This window comes from Astyanax mexicanus, chromosome 4, assembly GCF_023375975.1.
Source record: "Astyanax mexicanus isolate ESR-SI-001 chromosome 4, AstMex3_surface, whole genome shotgun sequence".
In the NCBI taxonomy this organism is placed as follows: Eukaryota; Metazoa; Chordata; class Actinopteri; order Characiformes; family Acestrorhamphidae; genus Astyanax; species Astyanax mexicanus.
Genome location: NC_064411.1, coordinates 33,960,158 through 33,980,131, shown reverse-complemented (window position 1 = coordinate 33,980,131; position 19,974 = coordinate 33,960,158). Strand labels below are relative to the sequence as shown.

General features: G+C 38.3%; 1 protein-coding gene across 3 annotated transcripts in view; it reads right to left on the bottom strand.

The window, feature by feature from the left end:
* Positions 1 to 19,974, bottom strand: part of mre11a (MRE11 homolog A, double strand break repair nuclease) — a 136,602-nt gene that overhangs the window by 26,671 nt on the left and 89,957 nt on the right. For all 3 annotated transcript variants that reach the window (XM_022679206.2, XM_022679207.2, XM_049478461.1), the window contains exons 16-17: positions 12,497 to 12,577; positions 5,973 to 6,034 (exon numbers count right to left, since the gene is read on the bottom strand). In XM_022679206.2, coding sequence (XP_022534927.1) covers positions 5,973 to 6,034; positions 12,497 to 12,577 — 143 coding nt within the window. The remainder of the gene's footprint in view (positions 1 to 5,972; positions 6,035 to 12,496; positions 12,578 to 19,974) is intronic.

The window sequence follows — 19,974 nt, the reverse complement described above, 5'->3', positions numbered from 1 at the left end:
CTGATTTAGGGGACAATTACTGTTGTTTTGCTGTTTTCCTCAGGTTTTGACTCGGTCCGGACGCAAGACAGCGCACGGGTGGGGGCGGGGCTGGTTATGTCATGGGCTCTGCATTGTTTAATATCGCTATTTGCAATGTCATTTTTTTTTACAATATCGTGCAGCCCTAGATGGATTGCAATGATATTCAGAAGGTTACCAGTTAAAGTAATTTAGAGTGATATTTTTGAGGTACACATTTTGTTAAGCTCCACAGACTAGACTGTAAACGTTTTCTGCAGACTAGAAAAAGTAAGTGAATAAGTGCACTTGAATTTAATAACCTTTTTTATTTATTTTGGCTTTTTATCTCTGTTTTTGTGTTGTTCCAGTACACACAAACGAAAAAAACGCATGCTGGGGTAGCTAGTTAGCTAAATGTGTGACTAAAATAGCATGGCTGAAGTAAATTTCTGATTAGAATAGCACTACTAAGGTACTGTTAGCTGATTATAGGAAGCAATTAATTTCATTTTTCCTTCTTTTTTTTTTTGCTTTTTATCTCTGTTTTTGTGTTGTTCCAGTACACACAAACGAAAAAAAAAGCATGCTGGGGTAGCTAGGCAGCTATTTAAATGCGTAACTAAAATAGCATGACTAAAGTAAATCTATGATTAGAATAACACTGCTGGGGTAGCTAGTTAGCTAAATGTGTGACTGGAATAGCATGGCTGAAGTAAATGTCTGATTAGAATGGCAGTATTGAGGTACTGTTAGATGATTATAGGAAGCGATTGATTTCATTTATTTATTTTTATTTATTTTTTTTGGCTTTTTATGTCTGTTTTTGTGTTGTTCCAGTACACACAAACGAAAAAAAAAAACACATGCTGGCGTAGCTAGGCAGCTATTTAAATGCGTGACTAAAATAGCATGACTAAAGTAAATTTTACGATTAGAATAGCACTGCTTGGGTAGCTAGTTAGCTAAATGTGTGACTGGAATAGCATGGCTGAAGTAAATGTATGATTAGAATAGCAGTTTTTTCAGTTTTTCTTTTTTATTTTGGCTTTTCATCTCTGTTTTTGTATTGTTCCAAAACACACATGAAACAAAAACACATGTACAACAAAATATGTGTAACTACAATTATTTTCTGGAATAATTAAAAGGGGTGCCAGCTACTTGAGGCCAGGACTGTATGTGTGAGGAAACAAGTAACAATTTTAAAAAGTCAGTGTTTACCTTTTTAGAGGTTTTTCATTCTTTATAAAATATGCTGTATCTGCTGCTGCAATCACTAATATATTCACTCTGCAGGATTCTACCTCTATCTTGTGTCTCCTTCTGCTGAGAATCTCCTAGTGTAAAGAAGCTGGAGACCATGTTCTACCACCCAGACCCAGCAAACAGATGAAAAAATCTCCCAAACAATAAATGGAATTCGTGTGCTAGAAATGGTTCTATAATCTAATTTTATAACCTTTTAAAACTCTGTATTACCCCTTGAACCTCAGGCTTATTATTTAGATATTAATCCCAATGCAGAAACTGCTGTAAATGATATAGTAACAGTTTAGTTAACGTCTTTAGTAGTTTAATATCCATTATATCAATTGTGGGGCAATAAAACTGATGTTAATTATGGCAGTACTCTACGCTATTAGGAGTGGCAAACAGTGAGATTACATGCTGGGTTTAATGGGTTAAATGAACCATCTAAAATAGCTGTTATTTGTATATTTAGCCATACAAAAAGCATCTTTCCGTTACACTAACTCCAAACCTATTAATACAGGACGTTTTTCAGGAGATAAACCTGCTGCTCTGACTCCTCAGCTGCTCTGTCATGTTATGCTCTACTACACAAACAGAGCGGACACTTCTCACTGATGCTGAGACAATTCTCCTGAAGTGTTGCCAGCGTTGCTACGATATGCCTGACAGGAGGGAGATTAAGAAAAAGGCAGTTTGAGCTCAGTTTGATGCTAAATAAATAAAGCAGGGAATGGAAAAATGACTTCTGACTACTGAAGCTGTAATTAGCAAGAGCCAATTTATAAACTTAACTGCTGGTTTTCTACAGAATAGTTGCAGATTCTTAGCTCCAGATGAGACGTGTAGCCAGCATGCTAACACTGCTCTACTGATGCAGGAAAAGACCCATAGATGGTTTGGTATGGTATGCTAGTGATGTGGTAACTTTATAGATTAAACGGAACTGCTTAATTAATGTTAATTAATAATGATGAAACTGCTGAGGTTAATTTATGATCAGAAAGACACTACTTGGGTAGCTAGGCACCTATTTAAATATCCAACGAAAATAGCATGACTGAAGTAAATTTATGATTAGAATAGCACTGCTGGCATAGCTAGTTAGCTAAATGTGTGATTAGAATAGCATGACTGAAGTAAATGTATGATTAGAATAGCACTGCTGGGGTAGCTAGTTAGCTAAATGTGTGATTAGAATAGCATGGCTGAAGTAAACATATGATTAGAATGTGTGACTAGTATAGTACAACTGAAATACATTTCTGATTGGAATAGCACTGCTGGGCAGTCAGTTAGCTACAGCACAAGTGAAGTAAATGTATGAAAAAAATAGCAGTGCTTGGGTCTCTAGTTAGCTACATGTGTGACTAAAATAGCATGACTGATGTAAATTTATGATTAGAATAGCACTGCTGGCGTAGCTAGTTAGGTAAATGTGTGATTAGAACAGCATGGCTGAGGTTAACGTATGATTAGAATGTGTGACTAGTATAGCACAACTGAAGTAAATTTCTGATTGGAATAGCACTGCTGGGCAGTCAGTTAGCTACAGCACAAGTGAAGTAAATGTATGAAAAAAATAGCAGTGCTTGGGTCTCTAGTTAGCTACATGTGTGACTAGAATAGCATGACTGAAGTAAATGTATGATTAGAATAGCACTGCTGGGGTAGCTAGTTAGCTAAATCTGTGACTAGAATAGCATGGCTGAAGTAAACATATGATTAGAATGTGTGACTAGTATAGCACAACTGAAATAAATTTCTGATTGGAATAGCACTCCTAGGCAGTTAGTTAGCTATAGCACGAGTGAAGCAAATGTATGAATAGAATAGCAGTGCTTGGGTCTCTAGTTAGCTATGTATGTGACTAGAATAGCATGGCTGAAGTAAACGTATGATTGGAATGTCTGACTAGTATAGCACAACTGAAGTAAATTTCTGATTGGAATAGCACTCCTGGGCAGTTAGTTAGCTATAGCACGAGTGAAGTAAATGTATGAATAGAATAGCAGTGCTGGGGTAGCTAGTTAGCTACATGTGTGACTAGAATAGCATGACTGAAGTAAATGTATGATTAGAATAGCACTGCTGGGGAAGCTAATTAGCTACATGTGTGACTAGAATAGCATGACTGAAGAAAACATATGATTAGAATGGCACTACTGAGGTACTATTAGCTAGCAAGCTAAATGTGTGACTAGAACAGCAGTGCTGAAATAAATGTATGATTGGAATAGTACTGCTGAGATAAATGTTTTATGATTTGTTAGTATGTCTACTGGGATATTAAAAATCTTCAGTATTCAATCAATATTTTTTGACTTATTATTTGTAATTTAATAACTGCCTTCTGTTTACCATTTAGTTTATCATCAGTGGTGTACTCATTTTGTTGTATTCTAATAGTATAAAGTATAAATAATTCAGTTTTTAAAGTAAATGTGTTTAGATTACAGGGTTGAGCGAAAGCTGAAGGACCCTTTTAAAATGTACATTTTCATTATATATTCAAGAAATATTGGATGACTCAATAAAAGGCTAATTTAAGCATCAGCTGTTCAATGTATTCACATATTAACTTAAATATCATGTTAATGGTATTTGTCAAGGCTAAGTGCAGCTTTTGCGGTTGAACAGGAAAAAATGCTGTTTTCTAAGTGCTAGAACTGGGTTTCATTATTTTATTATTGAGGTTATTTATTTGAAGGTTGCAGCTGTATTTATTTACTTATATTTGTAAAAGTAATATCACTGGTGCCCCAATCTTGGCATTGCACCTAATAAGTGTGTGTGGATGTGCTCGCAGGTTGGGCTCTCAGCCATTATAAAGCCTAAGCTTTGTTCATCAAGGTTGGATTTCTAAGCTGCGGCTGGCTCACTGCTTCCAGGCTGTAATTGCATGAAGGGATTTGTGTTGCTTGAATACTTTAATTAATTTACACTTATTTATCTTCGCTTTATTTGTGCCGCAGCTTCGCGCACCCAACAAACACAAAGAACTTTTATTGTATAACACATGCTGTGCATTATATACAACATAAAAACCTTCTAAGATTGTCTTGCTAAATCACTCATTTAAAATCATTTTGATTAGAATTATGAATGCTGATTCATAACGCATTAGCCGAGCGCTAATGTTTTAATGTTGTTTTAATTAAAAACTGCACCTAGAGAACATAATTAAAAACAACAACTGCATTGAAGGTCACATTCGCCTTGATTAGAACACTGGAAACAATCCTAAAGTTAGAAATAAAGAACTTTGTCTGTGATAAAATAAGAGATTTTAAAGAGTGAAATGTCTGAAATGTTCGGAATTAACATAGAAGAAAAAACAAGGCTAGAGCTGAACAAGCTGGTTAAACTATTTGAACATTACAGACCCAGTATAGGGCATGATTTCATTTGATATGGTTGATGGTTTGGCAGGTCTACAAGCATAATTAACCTGAACAAGCTAGGCAACCAGTATAACCAGCTTGACCATGCTGGTTGATCGTCATGACCAACATCACCAAGCTGTTTGACCAGCCAGACCAGCATCACCAAGCTGATTGACGAGCATGACGAACAAGACCAGTAAAACCAGCCTAACGAAGCTGGTTCACCAGCAAGACCAGCATCACCAAGCTGGTTGAACACCCAGACCAGCATCACCAAGCTGGTTGACCAGCAAGAGCAGAATCACCATGCTGGTTGACCAGCCAGACCAGCATCCCCAAGCTGGTTGAGCAGCCAGGCCAGTCTCATCAAGCTGGTTGACCAACATGATCAGCCAGACCAGCATCAGCAAGCTGATTGATCAACCAGACCAGCATCACCAATCTTGTTGACCAACCAGACCAGCATCACCAAGCTGGTTGACCAACCAGACCAGCATCACCAAGCTGGTTGACCAACCAGACCAGCATCACCAAGCTGGTTGACCAGCATGACTAACATGACCAGCTAGAGCAGCATCACCAAGCTGATTTAGTAGTGTGAACAGCATGACCAAGCTGGTTGACTAGCATGACCAAGCTGGTTGACCAACCAGACCAGAATCACCAAGCTGGTTGACCAGCAAGACCACCCTCACCAAGCTGGTTGACAATCCAGAGCCACCCTCACCAAGCTGGTTGACAATCCAGACCACGCTCACCGAGCTGGTTGACCAGCCAGACCAGCATCACCAAGTTGGTTGATCAACATGACCAACCAGGCCAGCATCACAAGGCTGGTTAAACACCCAGACTAACTTGATTGACCATCATGACCACACTAGACATCCATCATGACCAGCATGGCCAAGCGTAACCAAACTTAAATGCAACAAAAACTATGCTGGACAAGAGCTGCTTATTCGGATGGTTTACCAGTACAATTTTATGTTTTCTTCTAGATGACTAGCTTTTCAACCACCTTCACCATCAAAAACAATTAAAACTGGATTGTTTCAGCAGGAAAGATGTATAGTGTGCTGATATTCAGGTTTAATTCTTGCTATACTCCTCATATGTGCAGTTAAACTACGCACTTAAAACCTAGACAGGAAGTAATAAGCAAAAACACATCAAAGCCTCCAGTGCATTGTCAATTAATGTTAGAATCAAATAAATGAGGTGACAATCCAGAGTGCAGCTACCTAAAATTAGTAGTTAGTAGTAAGTTGTAGATTTTGGTCAAACTGAACAAATTACATGTGTGAGTGCGTGTGTGTGTGTGTGTGTGTGTACCTCTTCAGCGTAGGATTTTTTGGCAGCTCCACGGGACGTTCTTGAAGCTGGAGCCTGGAAGGCTGAAAAAAAAAAATAACAAATGCATGATCATCCTAAAATCTGTTAAAGAGGTACTACACCCTAAACTATATATTTTTTCATTAATAGCTGAAATTTGTTCATTTGAAGTAATTAAACATACCAGTCCTGCTTAAAAATTTGACAAACATTTCCTAACCTTTAAAAAACGCTTTTATTGAGGTCATTTTCACTATACTATAGGCGAGGATTATGGATGTGGACACAATATACAAATCAGTCAATCAATAATACCACGCTCCTGGTGATGTCAACCATCTGCGTCTCACTGCTATCAGAGGCACACTGCTCTGATGCCTAATCAGCTCTCCCTTTTGCCCCACACCTAAACCCACACATCACCCAGTGCTCCTCCCAAACTACTCCTCCCCTTTTTTTTTATTTGAGCTGAGAGAGTGGAGTCATACATATTTGGACAGTCATGCACTTTTTTTTTGTAATATACACAGCTCTATACACTTCAGCATTTTTCAGCTACATTCACTGACTAAAATAACATACAATTTAGAAGCAACCCAATGAAACCAGCATATGTGTGAAAGTAATGATAAGTTTTAGAAGAAAAACTGTACAACTCTCTAGCCTGAACGCAAGTTGAGATACATTCAGGCATTGGAACATACAGATTCTGTCTTGCGTCTTGCAGCATATTTGCTTACAGATCCTTAGATCCTACATTTTTGATTGCCCAATCTGGCCTCTCAGTTGGCCCCATAAATGCTTATTTGACAATAAATTTGGTGACTGGGCAGACTTAGAAAGTGTTGTAAAAAATGGCAGAAACATTCCTTTAAACAGAAACAATTCTGTAAAGATGACTGCAAGAGCACAGCGCAGAATGATCAATGAGGTGAGGAAGAATCCTAGAGTGTCAGCTAAAGACCTATAGACAAAAATCTCATTTTTGTTGAGAAATCTACAATAAGGAAAACATTAAACAAGAATGGAGTTTATGGGAGGACACCACGTAGCCTTTTGTATGTAGTGGCTCCACAGTGTGGTCCCCAGAAGGCATTTATACCCGATCAGAACCTGTATCTATCGCCTAAAGATAAGATTTCTTTCTGTAGTAGTCCAGGTTTCTTCTGTATGACACCACTGCAAATGGAAGCCATTCAGGGGCTGACTTATGGAGGACCTAGACGGCTGGGCAATTCATCTACATGTCCATTCTGCTTCTTTCAATCCAACGATGCGCCCTCTCTCATAGAGTCTGTCAACTGTCAGTAAAACGTATTTAAGTCATAGAAGCATGTCTAGCATTCAACAATCTTTCAAGAGGTACACTACTCAAAGGCAGCCTCTGAGAGCTGTTTTATAAAGCATTATGGTTCCCCAGTATGTATGTGTTGTGGTAGGTAGTGAGCAGTGAAATTGCACATAGATTGATAGCAAATATATAGCAAATAAATAATGAATAAGTGGTAATATAGTGCATATAGTGCATAGTATTTATGCTTTACATGGTGAATTTAGACAGTGTACCTAGTAGAGTGGTTTATTGCACCACCTCCACTGGGTCTAGATGACTCCCCAGGACATAGCTGGACTTCTTAATGATCTTTAAACTTCTTTTTAAGACCTAGGGCAGGGGGGTCAGCCATTAAGTTTGGCCGCGGGTGAGATATTTTCCAAGTCATTACTTGGCGGCCCACAGAAAAGAAAAAAATCTGTTTTGGAAAATAATGTGTAATGGGATGACTAGTAGCTCTCCAGCCCAGAGGGTTGTTGAACCCAATTGCAGAACAGTTGATCTCAAAAATACACTACTGCTGCCCCGGGTAGTGAATTGGGACTTGTTTCGCGCATTTAAAACAGCATCAGAGTTTTGGAATAAATCTACACTAATGGGCCTGCTGGTCTGGAAGTGAGGTGTGTTCAGGTAAATTTCTGGTCTTTTTTTATATCTTGGCGGCAGGAAATACAGGTGCGCCACTGACTGATTAAAACCAGGACAACAGTCAACAGTCAGCCGTGCAATCCTACACAGGAGTGGTGTGGCTGTTACAGTGCAAATACAGCTTTTACATCAACAAGAAACAGAATAAGGACTTAAATAACATTGCTGTTCCCTTAAATGAGCTGCTGGCATAACTTCACAGCGTGAACAGGCAGGTTAGTATCCTCTGCTGAGATGCACAAAAGTGCTGCGCTGTTAAGATACGAACATGCCAAAGTCAGAGAGCACCTGCCTTTTAAAGGGAATGACAACTGGCACACTGATTGGTTTATTTGACGTTACATCCAAACCACACCCATGATTACTGTAATTAAGAGAATTAGTACTAGTCTTTTGCATGTTTTAAGCAGCAGAAGACGTTTTTTTTGCATTCTTGCGATGCCAAGGACACATCGATACGCCCTAAATCAAGCTCCACGATACACAATTGACCAGTGCGCTATACTAATATCACTAAAATAGGGTCCCTAGTATCCAAACATATCACACCGGTAATCATTTACATAGCTACTTGAGACATCCTGTAACTGCATGCCGAGTTTTACAGTGATTAGGCATTATTTTTGTCAATAAGTTTAGGTTGTGACAGCAGGTCTTGCTGTGTAGGAGCAGAACTGAGCCACCAGGAAGTACCGAAGTGCTGGCCAGGATGAATCAACCACGCAGCTGAATATTCAGCACCAGCATTGTGGACCACAATGTCCCCACATAGAAAGGAGGGTTTGGAACCTGGCAGCAGCATGTGGCCAAAACTGGCCATAAAAGAGTGTCTTCAGACCCAATTGGCAAATAATGCTGGCAAACATCATATTTATTATTATTTCTCTTCCTCTCTTTCTCTCTCTTGTCTTTCACAAAAGGCAGGTCAAAGGACACAGACCAGAAAAGCATCTGATTGTTTTCTACCTGAATCTGAGTCCAGCCGTTGTCTTTCCTGACCCAACGTGGCCCCAGCCAATGCCCTTCTGCAGCCATTGTCTCCAAGGAGCTTTGGAGAGCACCTTTTCTTTTGTTATTGTTTTTTCTCTCTATTGAACCACAGTTCTTTTGCCATTTTCACACCACAGTCGGATTCAAGGTTTAGATGTGTGTTGCATTGTATGTACAGTCATATGAAAAAGTTTGGGCACCCCTATTAATCTTAATAATTTTTAGTTCTAAATATTTGGGTGTTTGCAACAGCCATTTCAGTTTGATATATCTAATAACTGATGGACACAGTAATATTTCAGGATTGAAATGAGGTTTATTGTACTAACAGAAAATACTCCTAACCACTTTTTACTGACTTACTGAAGCACAAAATTGGTTTGGTAACCTCATTGAGCTTTGAACTTCATAACCAGGTGTATCCAATCATGGGAAAAGGTATTTAAGGTGGCCAATTGCAAGTTGTTCTCCTATTTGAATCTCCTCTGAAGAGTGGCATCATGGGCTCATCAAAACAACTCTCAAATGATCTAAAAACAAAGATTGTTCAACATAGTTCAGGGAAAGGATACAAAAAGTTGTCTCAGAGATTTAACCCGTCAGTTTCCACTGTGAGGAACATAGTAAGGAAATGGAAGACCACAGGGACAGTTCTTGTTAAGCCCAGAAGTGGCAGGCCAAGAAAAATATCAGAAAGGCAGAGAAGAAGAATGGTGAGAACAGTTAAGGACAATCCACAGACCACCTCCAAAGAGCTGCAGCATCATCTTGCCGCAGATGGTATCACTGTGCATCGGTCAACAATACAGCGCACTTTGCACAAGGAGAAGCTGTATGGGAGAGTGATGCGAAATAAGCCATTTCTGCAAGCACGCCACAAACAAAAAAGTCACCTGAGGTGTGCTTTTGCCTTTTGCATACCTCAGGCGACTCTTTTTGTGGCGTGCTTCTTTCACATCACTCTTCCATACAGCTTCTCCTTGTGCAAAGTGCGCTGTATTTTTGACCGATGCACTGTGACAACATCTACAGCAAGATGATGCTGCAGCTCTTTGGAGGTGGTCTGTGGATTGTCCTTAACTGTTCTCACCATTCTTCTTCTCTGCCTTTCTGATATTTGTCTTATTTCTCAAATTATAGACAAAATGAACATTGGTCAGAGAAGCAGCCAAGAGGCCAATGGTCACTCTGGAGGACCTGCAGAAATCCACAGCTCAGGTGGGAGAATCTCTCATTACAGAACGACAGCTGTATTCATATTAATAGAGCTGCTGATGAATACTAGGCTGTTACTAAGTTAGGTTAACAATGTTAGATAATCTCAGCTTATGATTCAATTATTTAACAAAATAATCTTACTGACAAACATCATTTGCCATAGTTTTAGTAAGTAGCCAGCAAAGCTATACATCAGTAGGATTATTTCTATATGAAGTTGATGTTTATTAAACAGCTGAAATTTAAAGCTTGAAATTAAACTGGAAACACAGACTAGTAAATGGAGCTGTGAGATGTTTTATAAGGGGAGATAAAGTTTTTATAGGTTTTAGATTTTGTGGAAGAAGAATTTTATAGACATGCCTGCAGAATTCATAATTTTTTTTGTTTCTATTACTGCAATTTTTTTTTAGGAAATTCAAAGCCAAATTTGTAATAACACTGATCAAATGTTTTTTTTTTTTTTTTTTTGCTGTGCTGTACAATCTTCTACAATAATCTGTTATTCTAGATTTTAAGATATCAATACAATAATTTGCATTTAAAATTGGAATAAATGGCATACAATGTCACATAATAGGCTTTGTTGGTCTAGAATTACTGAGGAAACACATGTATCATACCAAACAAGGTAGGCATGAATGAACCCTTTGATTCCACTCATTTTCCAGTACACTGGGATGTTTTTTTTGTTAAACCCCTTATTTTTAACATAAAAATCATTGATTGGATGCTTCGTCTCATATCTGATCGGAGTGTTCAGCCCTCTTTGATTCGTTCTGAAGAGGAACAGTACGTTTTGGAAGAAGGTCCATTAACTGCGAAGGCAAAGTGCTTCAGAAGATTCTTTTTTAGTATTCTTTTCAAACTTCCTTGAAAACACATTTCTTTCTGAGCTCATAAAAGAACTTTATCAGAATGTCTTGTACAGAGATGTACTTTTCTCTTCTTTATGCACACTCCCTGTGAAACGCCTAAGAACACAAACACTTTCCCTGCTTTTACTGACATACCAGTTCAGCCAATTCTCTGAGAAGCAGCGGTGTCCAATTTTGTGGACACACGTGTGGCTCCAGGTTTTCAATTTTTAAACAACCGGCAGCAAAACCTGAAGCTGCTTCTTTAATCAGTTGATGAAACTTCAAACAAGTGTGAAAAAAAAATTAATAAATAAATTCTTGGCTGGCATAAAAAGTGTTGGAACCTCTGAAATTTCTCACAGAAAATCAGTGCAATTACACGTTTTGTTATACACATGTAAATTTCCGTTGTGAGTATTGGAACAACACAAAAACAGAGGGGTAAAAAGGTGAATTTAAAATAATTCCACACAAAACTGTAAAAATAGGCAGGATATAATTATTGGCACCTTTTCAAGCAGGTGCAAAATTTGGGAAGAGATATAAAACTCTTTTTTTCTGCAGTAAAATAACTCATTTACATTCTGAAAATTTGAAGGCTTTAAAATCTCCTACAGGACACTTGGAGAAGCTTCCTGTTCACTCTCTACTCCACTTAATAATTCCAGATCAGTTAAAGGAATGAACCCAAATTCTGCAGGTTTAAAAATAAAGACACAAAAACTAGACAAACATAATGAAACTAAAGGTTTGGAGGACATGAACTGGTTAATTTGTAGGAAATTTCAGAAAAATAATTATTTTAAAATGTATTTTAAAAATGAGCAGATTTACTTATTTGCTAATATTTTCTATTACAAGCACAATCATGCTTTTCAGTAAATATTCCTTATCAAACATGAAAGCAAAGTTTTTTATGTTAGGACAATATTTCTCCCAAATATTTTTTTTTTATTTTTCCAAGTTTTAAGAATTCAGAAATCAATATTTGGTGAAATAACTCTGGTTTTTAATCACAATTTTTATGCATGTTGGCATGTTCTCCTCCACCAGTTTTAGACTCTGCTTTTGGATAATATTATACCGCTTCTGGTGCAAAAATTCAAGCAGTTCAGTTTTGTTTGATGGTTTGTGATCATCCATCTTCCTCTTGATTATATTCCAGAGGATTTTTTATTTGGTAAAATCAAAGAAACTTTTTTTAAACTTTTGTATAAATGTTTGTATAAATGTTATTAGTATTTACTCTAATATTAATATTTTAATATTTTACTATAAAACTGTTCTGCGATTTTGATTTATAATGATTCTGATCTAAGCAGCACTTTTCCATGTTTGAAACATAACCTTTTTAATCAATTCTAAAAATCTAAAAATAAAAATAATTTGTGCAGCTAAATCCCCACCTTTACTAATTTGTCCTTCATTTATTCATTTATTCATTTCTTTACATGAGTCAGTCACGTCTTACTCACCCTCCATGATGGATTTGGTTTTAACAGGACTGGATAAGGTCTTCTGTCCTCGAGCTCCGCGCCCCGACTGGGAGCCAGAACCTGGAGGGTTGAAAACAGAACAGAATGAAAGCAGCGGAAACAGGAATTACAGCACGGAGCGCAGACAGGCCTCGGTGAGTCAATACTACTATATACAGTCCTAATATTTATACAGGAGGTCATATCAGTGTTTACTCCAGGCAGATACTGCAGGGAAGCAGCATTAAGAGTTAAAAAGCATTTCAAGGTCTGTTCTGCTTTAGCAGCAGCAATCTGATCTGATCAAATCATACAAAGCAAACCCTTTTAAATGCAGTCTAATTATATAAACTGTACTCAATACGACTCCATCTCTTACAAATAGATAAGTATTTTATATACAGAACCAGCCAAAAGATGCACACATGCTCTCATTAATACTTTTTTTTATACTATACTTTTATAATTGTTTATTTGTAGGGCTGTGACGAGATCTCGTGGAATTAAAACGTGACAATATTTCTCGTCAGGCTTAAACCTGTCTTGTGGGAAAAAAAACAGTTTAGTGTGGACTTTTTAAGAGGGATCTGGCAACACAGTAGCGATAGCAGTGAGTGTGGTGACTGAGCAGTGAGAGCAGCTCTCAGCAGAAGAGGAAAATTCAGGCATTTACATAGAAGAAATTTCTGCTACTTTTAAGTTGTAATTTACCATGTTACAGCAGTGCAGAGTAAAGGACAGAGAAACAGGTCAGGAAAAGGTAAATACAAATAATGATAAATCTATATATACAGAAAACCTATTGTAGGAAAATATATAAAGAGTTTAAAAAAGTATATATAGTAAAAGAAAAAAATATATATACATATATCTAGTGCATAGAGATATGATTATGGTAGGGTGGACCAGTATTATTGCACAAGAGTAACAGTGAATAAATATCAAATAAATAATAGATAAAAACAAAAGTGAGAAAAAAATATATTGCACATTAAATAAATTGCACAAATGATGATCACAGTACTCGTAGTGAGATGGATATTGCACACGGTAAGCATTACAGCTACACTGAGTAGTATGTAGGTTTGTATGAAGTCCTGAGATAGTAAACTAGTGTTTACTGGGTGCGCGGTGTGTTGTAAAGTCTGACGGCGTGTGGAACGAAGGACCTGCGGTATCTCTCCTTCACACAGCGTGGGTGCAGCAGCCGGGTACTGAAGGAGCTGCTCAGTGCTGTCAGAGAGTGATGCATGGGATGGGACAGGTTCTTCAGCATGTTGTTAAGCTTAGTCCTCATCCTCCTGTTTCCCACCACCTCCACTGGGTCCAGAGGACACCCCAGGACAGAGCTGGACTTCCTGATGATTCTGTCCAGTCTCTTCCTGTCAGCGGTGGAGATGCTGCTGCCCCAGCAGACCACTCCATAAAAGATGGCTGATGCCACCACGGCATCAAAGAAGGTCCTCAGTAGTGTCCCCTGCACGCCAAAGGACCGGAGTCTCCTCAGGAGATGCAGTCTGCTCTGACCTTTCCTGTAGAGAGCAGCCGTGTTGTCAGTCCAGTCCAGCTTGTTGTTAAGGTGGACACCTAGGTACTTGTAGGACCTCACTATCTCAATATCCGAGCCCTGGATGTTCACAGGCACCGGAGGAGAGTGTTTGGTCCTGCGGAAGTCCACCACCAGCTCTTTGGTTTTTCCTGCGTTGATCTGCAGGCAGTTCCTCTGGCACCATTTCACAAAGTCCTGCGTCAGTTCTCTGTACTCCTTGTCATCTCCATCACTGATGAGTCCGACGATAGCAGAGTCGTCTGAGAACTTTTGCAGGTGGCAGCTGGCAGAGCTGTACTTGAAGTCTGCAGTGTAGAGGGTGAACAAGAAAGGAGCAAGAACTGTTCCCTGTGGAGCCCCCGTGCTGCAGATGACCATGTCAGATTGACAGCCCTGCGTCCTCACATACTGCGGTCTGTTAGTAAGATAGTCCAGAATCCAGGTGGTGAGGTGATGGTCCAATCCTGTGACCTCCAGCTTGTCCTTCAGGAGCATGGGTTGGATGGTATTGAAAGCACTGGAGAAATCAAAGAACATGATTCTCACAGTACTCCCAGCATTCTCCAGGTGGGACAGAGATCTGTGTAGCAGGTGGATGATGGCATCTTCCACTCCAATGCCAGGTTTATAGGCAAACTGAAGTGGGTCCATTGATGAATTCACCAGTGGGCGAAGGTGGATGAGGAGCAGTCTCTCCAGGGTCTTCATCAGGTGAGATGTAAGTGCCACTGGCCTGTAGCTGTTGAGGTCTTTTGGATGCGGGGTCTTTGGAATTGGTACCACACAGGATGTTTTCCACAGCTGTGGAACCCTCCCTAGCCTCAAGCTCAGGTTAAAAATGTACTGGGTCACAGTGCACAACTCATTGGCACAGGTCTTCAGAACTCTTGAGCTGATGCCATCTGGACCCGCAGCCTTTCTGACCTTGATCTTCTTGAGTGCACATCTCACCTGGGATGTTGTGAGTGTGAGGCTGGATTGTGGGGGCTGAGTGCTGGAGCTTGTGTCAGCAGAGGATCCGTCTGGTGGTGACTTTGGGTTGAGAGAGGGAGGGGTGGGTGTAGGGCAGCATGCTGGTAGTGCCAGACGGGGAGATTTCTGCAGTGATGTTTGTGCAGTGGGGGGAGTAGGTGCGTGAAAAAAAAAAACCTAGAAAAGCTTTATTTTTATTTTTTTTTCTTATTTCTATTTCTTATAGAATCAATGTGAGAGAAACCAGTCTGTTAATTGTGCGTTATATGATTTTGTCAAATAAAACTCTAGTTTTCAAGCCATTTTTCACATTTTTTGACGTTTACTTTAAAAAGTTATTTTTAAATCTTGTCTCGTTTCGTTCTCATGAAACCAGTATCGTGTCTCTTCTCATCTCATCTCGTGATATTAGTGTCTCCTCACACCCCTATTTATTTGTGTTATTTATTACATTGTAGATAGGGATTGGTTTAAAAAATAGTTTTTTCTTTATTTAAATGATCCAAAATCGATTCATATAAACCCAAATCAATCTTTAAAATGAGCTAATTTCGTATATATGTGAACAGTTTTAACGTATCGTGTTTTATCTTGCAATAAAAATATTTTTTCCAGCACCGCTCTCTGGCTGGGGTGATCAGTTAAGCTGGAGGGGAGCACCCAGGAGTCGGCACTGTGGGGAAGTTTCATGTAAAAAATGTAAAAAACATGTAAAAAAAAAATGTTCTTCTGTATTTCCAGTGTTTATCACACTAGTACATTTAACACTGTTTTTAGTTGTTTTCCAGTGTTGTTTTCACCTGCATTTTATTTAACCTCCTAAGACCTAAACTTTTGCATGGCATGCATTTTTTATTTCTTTTTGTTATTTGGGCTAATTGGCACATGAGTAGAGTAAAAACAAAGAATAATCTTTTTAAATAAAGTATGTCCACATATGAGGACTTTAGTTTTATATTTCGATAGAACACAATGAAGTCGCAATTAGTACTGATTTGCAAAACATTGTTTTGGGCCTGAATTCAGCAGCATTGTTTTTTTGGATGAGTGCAAAACAAAAGGAGAAACAACAATAGTGCCCCTTTAAGCAATATGGCTTTTTTGAAGTGCTGCTTCAACACAAAGACAAAACAAAGTAAAGGCATTGCACTATTTGACACTTTTCGGCAGCAGAGAGATCCTTTTTCTTTCCCATGTTGCTTGAAATCTGTGGCCTGCTTAATAATGTGGAACATCCTTCTTAAGTAGTTTTCCTTTAATTGGGCTCACCTGGTAAACTTTATTAATTATCACAGGTGTCTGAGATTAATTTCAGTGATCCAAAGAGCCCTAAGACACAATACCATCCATGAGTTTAATTGAAAAACAAAAACAAAAAAAATATTATGAGAACTAAATCCAATTTGCACAATAATTTGGAACGCTGTGTACTGTATTTACTGTTTAAATGTATTTAAATTTCTGAACAAAATAAAAACTATATTATGTTAAACTATTCTGCCACCATTAGGTGACAGTATAATGGCCTTATTTAGTATTGTGGTCTAGACAACCCAAAATGTGATGTCCACACATGTGGACGCCAGGTCCTAGTTGGTTAAAGTAAGACCTGACCGGCTGAATTCATTGTTAGTTTAGCAGCTTAGCCAAATCAAAATAGTGGAATTAAGATTGTGTTCTCTATGAAGCGCTGTTACTTATCCAGATTATTTTGTCAATTATTTTGTTAACGTGATTACAGAGCCAGGTTTTATAACGGAGGTTTTATAAAGTTTTCTCTCTTTACATTATTCATTTCTGTTTTTATTGTCACTGTGCTTATTATAGTATCACATCTGAACTAGTGGGTATGGGTGATTTTATATATATTTTTTTAGTTTTATTCAGACATAACAAACTAAACAAATTAAAAGAATAACAATTATAACAATATAATGTGACTAAAATCAGAAAAAAAAAGAAAAATAAATTAAAATAAAGTAAAAAAAAGAGTAAAAACAAAAAAGTAATAAAGTAAAATGGAGGGAAATTTTATTTTAACACTTTTATTCATTCGCAAATAAAATATGTAAGTAAAATGTCAGTATATATGTTCATACAGTGTTATTAAAAACGATGGCTTCCAAAGCCATTATGTTCTGGAAGTATGTTATGTTTTACCCACATTTGAGTAAAGTGGCCATTCCAAACCTGTATAGAGATGTGAAACACGGTGCCGCAACTAACTAAGCTACATTATATGATATTAAAAAGAACGTAACTGTTGTGTTAAGCAGGAGTGGCATGTTTCATTATCAGTTCATATTCATAAAGTTATAAGAGTTCAGAAATCAATATTTGGTGGAATAACTCTGTTTTTTAATCACAGTTTTCGTGCATCATGTTCTCCTCCACCAGTCTTACACACTGCTTTTGGATAACTTTATGCCTTTACTCCTGGTGTAAAAATTCAAGCAGTTCAGTTTGGTTTGATGGCTTGTGATCATCCATCTTCCTCTTGATTATATTCCAGAGGTTTTTCAACCTAAAATTAAAGAAACTATTTTTTTCAAAGCTGTATATATTTACACTTTGCTAACGTTTTATTTTGCACAGAGACAACAAAACACATATTTTTCTTAATAAATGTGTTTGGACCTGCCCGTCACTGCGGTACACATTGTACCATCAGTGCAGGTAATTGAACAAGATATAATCTCACTGGGAATCAGCAGTTAATAAAAAGAGCATGTCTCCACAGATTATTCCTGCACTAACACTCTGTATTGATTGATAATGAGCAGGAATGCCAGTCATTTTCCATCGATTCAGAGCACCTGGCTGAAGTTGGTGGATGTGGTGAAAAGTACAGTATATGGCCACTACACATAACAGGCCTTGATGGACTTTCAGTCATTATTGAGCTGCCATTACCCCATTACTCTGTCCATCCAGTGATCCATCACACCACACTATACCTCTATAGATCTTTATATGCTGCAGTTACACCATATTCTTTGGTTTTCCAGAACTAAAAAACCCACGTTCAGTGAATTTAATCATAACCGATTGGCCTTGAGGTGAGAGTATGTAGGTGAATGGTTGCTTTTAGTACCTTTAATGGACTACAGCCCTGTCCAGAAGATACAACCTTCTGTCCCAATGATTCCCAGTATGTTCTGGACCTACTGAAACTCTGACCAAGAAGAAGTGGATGTGAAGACGCATGGATGAATGGATGGGTGGGTGGTAACAAAATGCAAAGCACAGCAAACCAAACCAATGGTTATAATGAGGAGGTTAATGGGTTAAGGATCTCACAGTAAAAGGATGGACACTAGGACAGTAACAGTACATAAAATTCACGGTTTGGTTCACACCTTTGAATAAAGCCCGTGTTTTTTTTTTGGAAACATCAGCATTAGATTGTTAAAATTAAGAGAGAGAGAGACAGAGAGAGAGAGAAAGAGAGAAAGAGACAGACAGACAGCTTAAGCGAAAGAGAGCGAGAGAGAGAGAGTCAGACGGCACAAACGAATGAGAGAGAGCGTGAGAGAGAGAGAGAGAGAGAGAGACAGACAGCACAAGCAAAAGAGACAGAGAGAGAAAGACAGACGGACAGCGCAAGCCAAAAAGAAAGTGAAACAGAGGCAGACAAAGAGAGAGCGCGAGTGAGTGAGAGCGAGAGACAGAGAAAGACAGAGAGAATGACAGAGAAAGAGAGAGAGAGTGGAAGAGAGAGAGCGAGAAACAGAGAGAGAGCATAAGTGAGTGAAAGTAAAGGGGGGAAGAGAGAGAAAGGGAGGCAGAGCGAGTGCGAGTGAGAGACTTAAGCACTGTCGTGGAGTCGACAGCAAGCTCTCCGCTACTGTGTATGTCAGGGCATCGTCACGGTTGTTTATTACCTAGCTGTGCATGCTCTCCGTGTTTAGCATGTTTATATGCATTTCATGCTAAATATAAAAAAATAAGCAGCAATATTAGGTATTTTTTGTAGAGCTTTCAGTACTCTGTAGTACTTTGTAGTATCAAATTTATGATTGTCTGACAGGGACTGAATATTACAGACCAATAAGTTGTCATTTTAGGGCATTTCCAATACATATGTGCCAGGAAAGCTGGCTCTTGTCCACATTAGTAATATTAATACATTTTCAACTACTAGACTAGACTAGATTTGTTACGCTAACAAACTAAAAATAAACTAAAAATATATAGTATTACAGAAAATAGTACTAAAATGCTATTTGATTAAGGTTTTCCATTTGGCTGAACATCTGCACCAGCGACAGACTGTTCCAGAGGAAGAAGAGCAGTCAGCAAGAGCAACCATCACCACACACACAAAAACAGAGACAGCAGGAGATTTGAGTCTGATAATGAAGAGGAAGAAGAGCACAATAAAACCAGCACAAAAAAGAGAGAGACAGAGCAATATTTAAAGAACACATCAAAAGTTCAGTCTGGTCCAATCGCATGGAGGAAAAAAATATTTTTGGAGGAAAAAAAAATGCTGCTAAATACTGTCTTTACATATTGGTCGCATCAACCCCATCGGGCTGTGTAATTAACAAGAAACAAGGCTGAATTTTACCAAACAGTGTGCACAAACTTCAGAATATTATAGGTTGCCCTTTGATTAATTAATATTTTGCTTATTACTAACAAGTGTGCTTTGCTGCTACGGCGCTATGTGTGCTATTATATAAATCATATTACAATTCTTGTTGTGTACAAAATGGCCGTCCCTACTACACTATGATGGTGATAAATTACCCAGTTATAGACAGCAACCTTACTGAAGCTCAGTGATTACCTGTTCGGCAGAAACTTTCCATGGCTGCAGCACACTGTTTGTGTCCTGTTGTGTTCTATACCTGGCAATTCTGAGAGTGGAAATGGGACTGTTGTGTTGGTTGGGGGCAGATCTGGGAGGTACTGCACTGTTACAAAAATATACTTGAATATATTGGAAAAT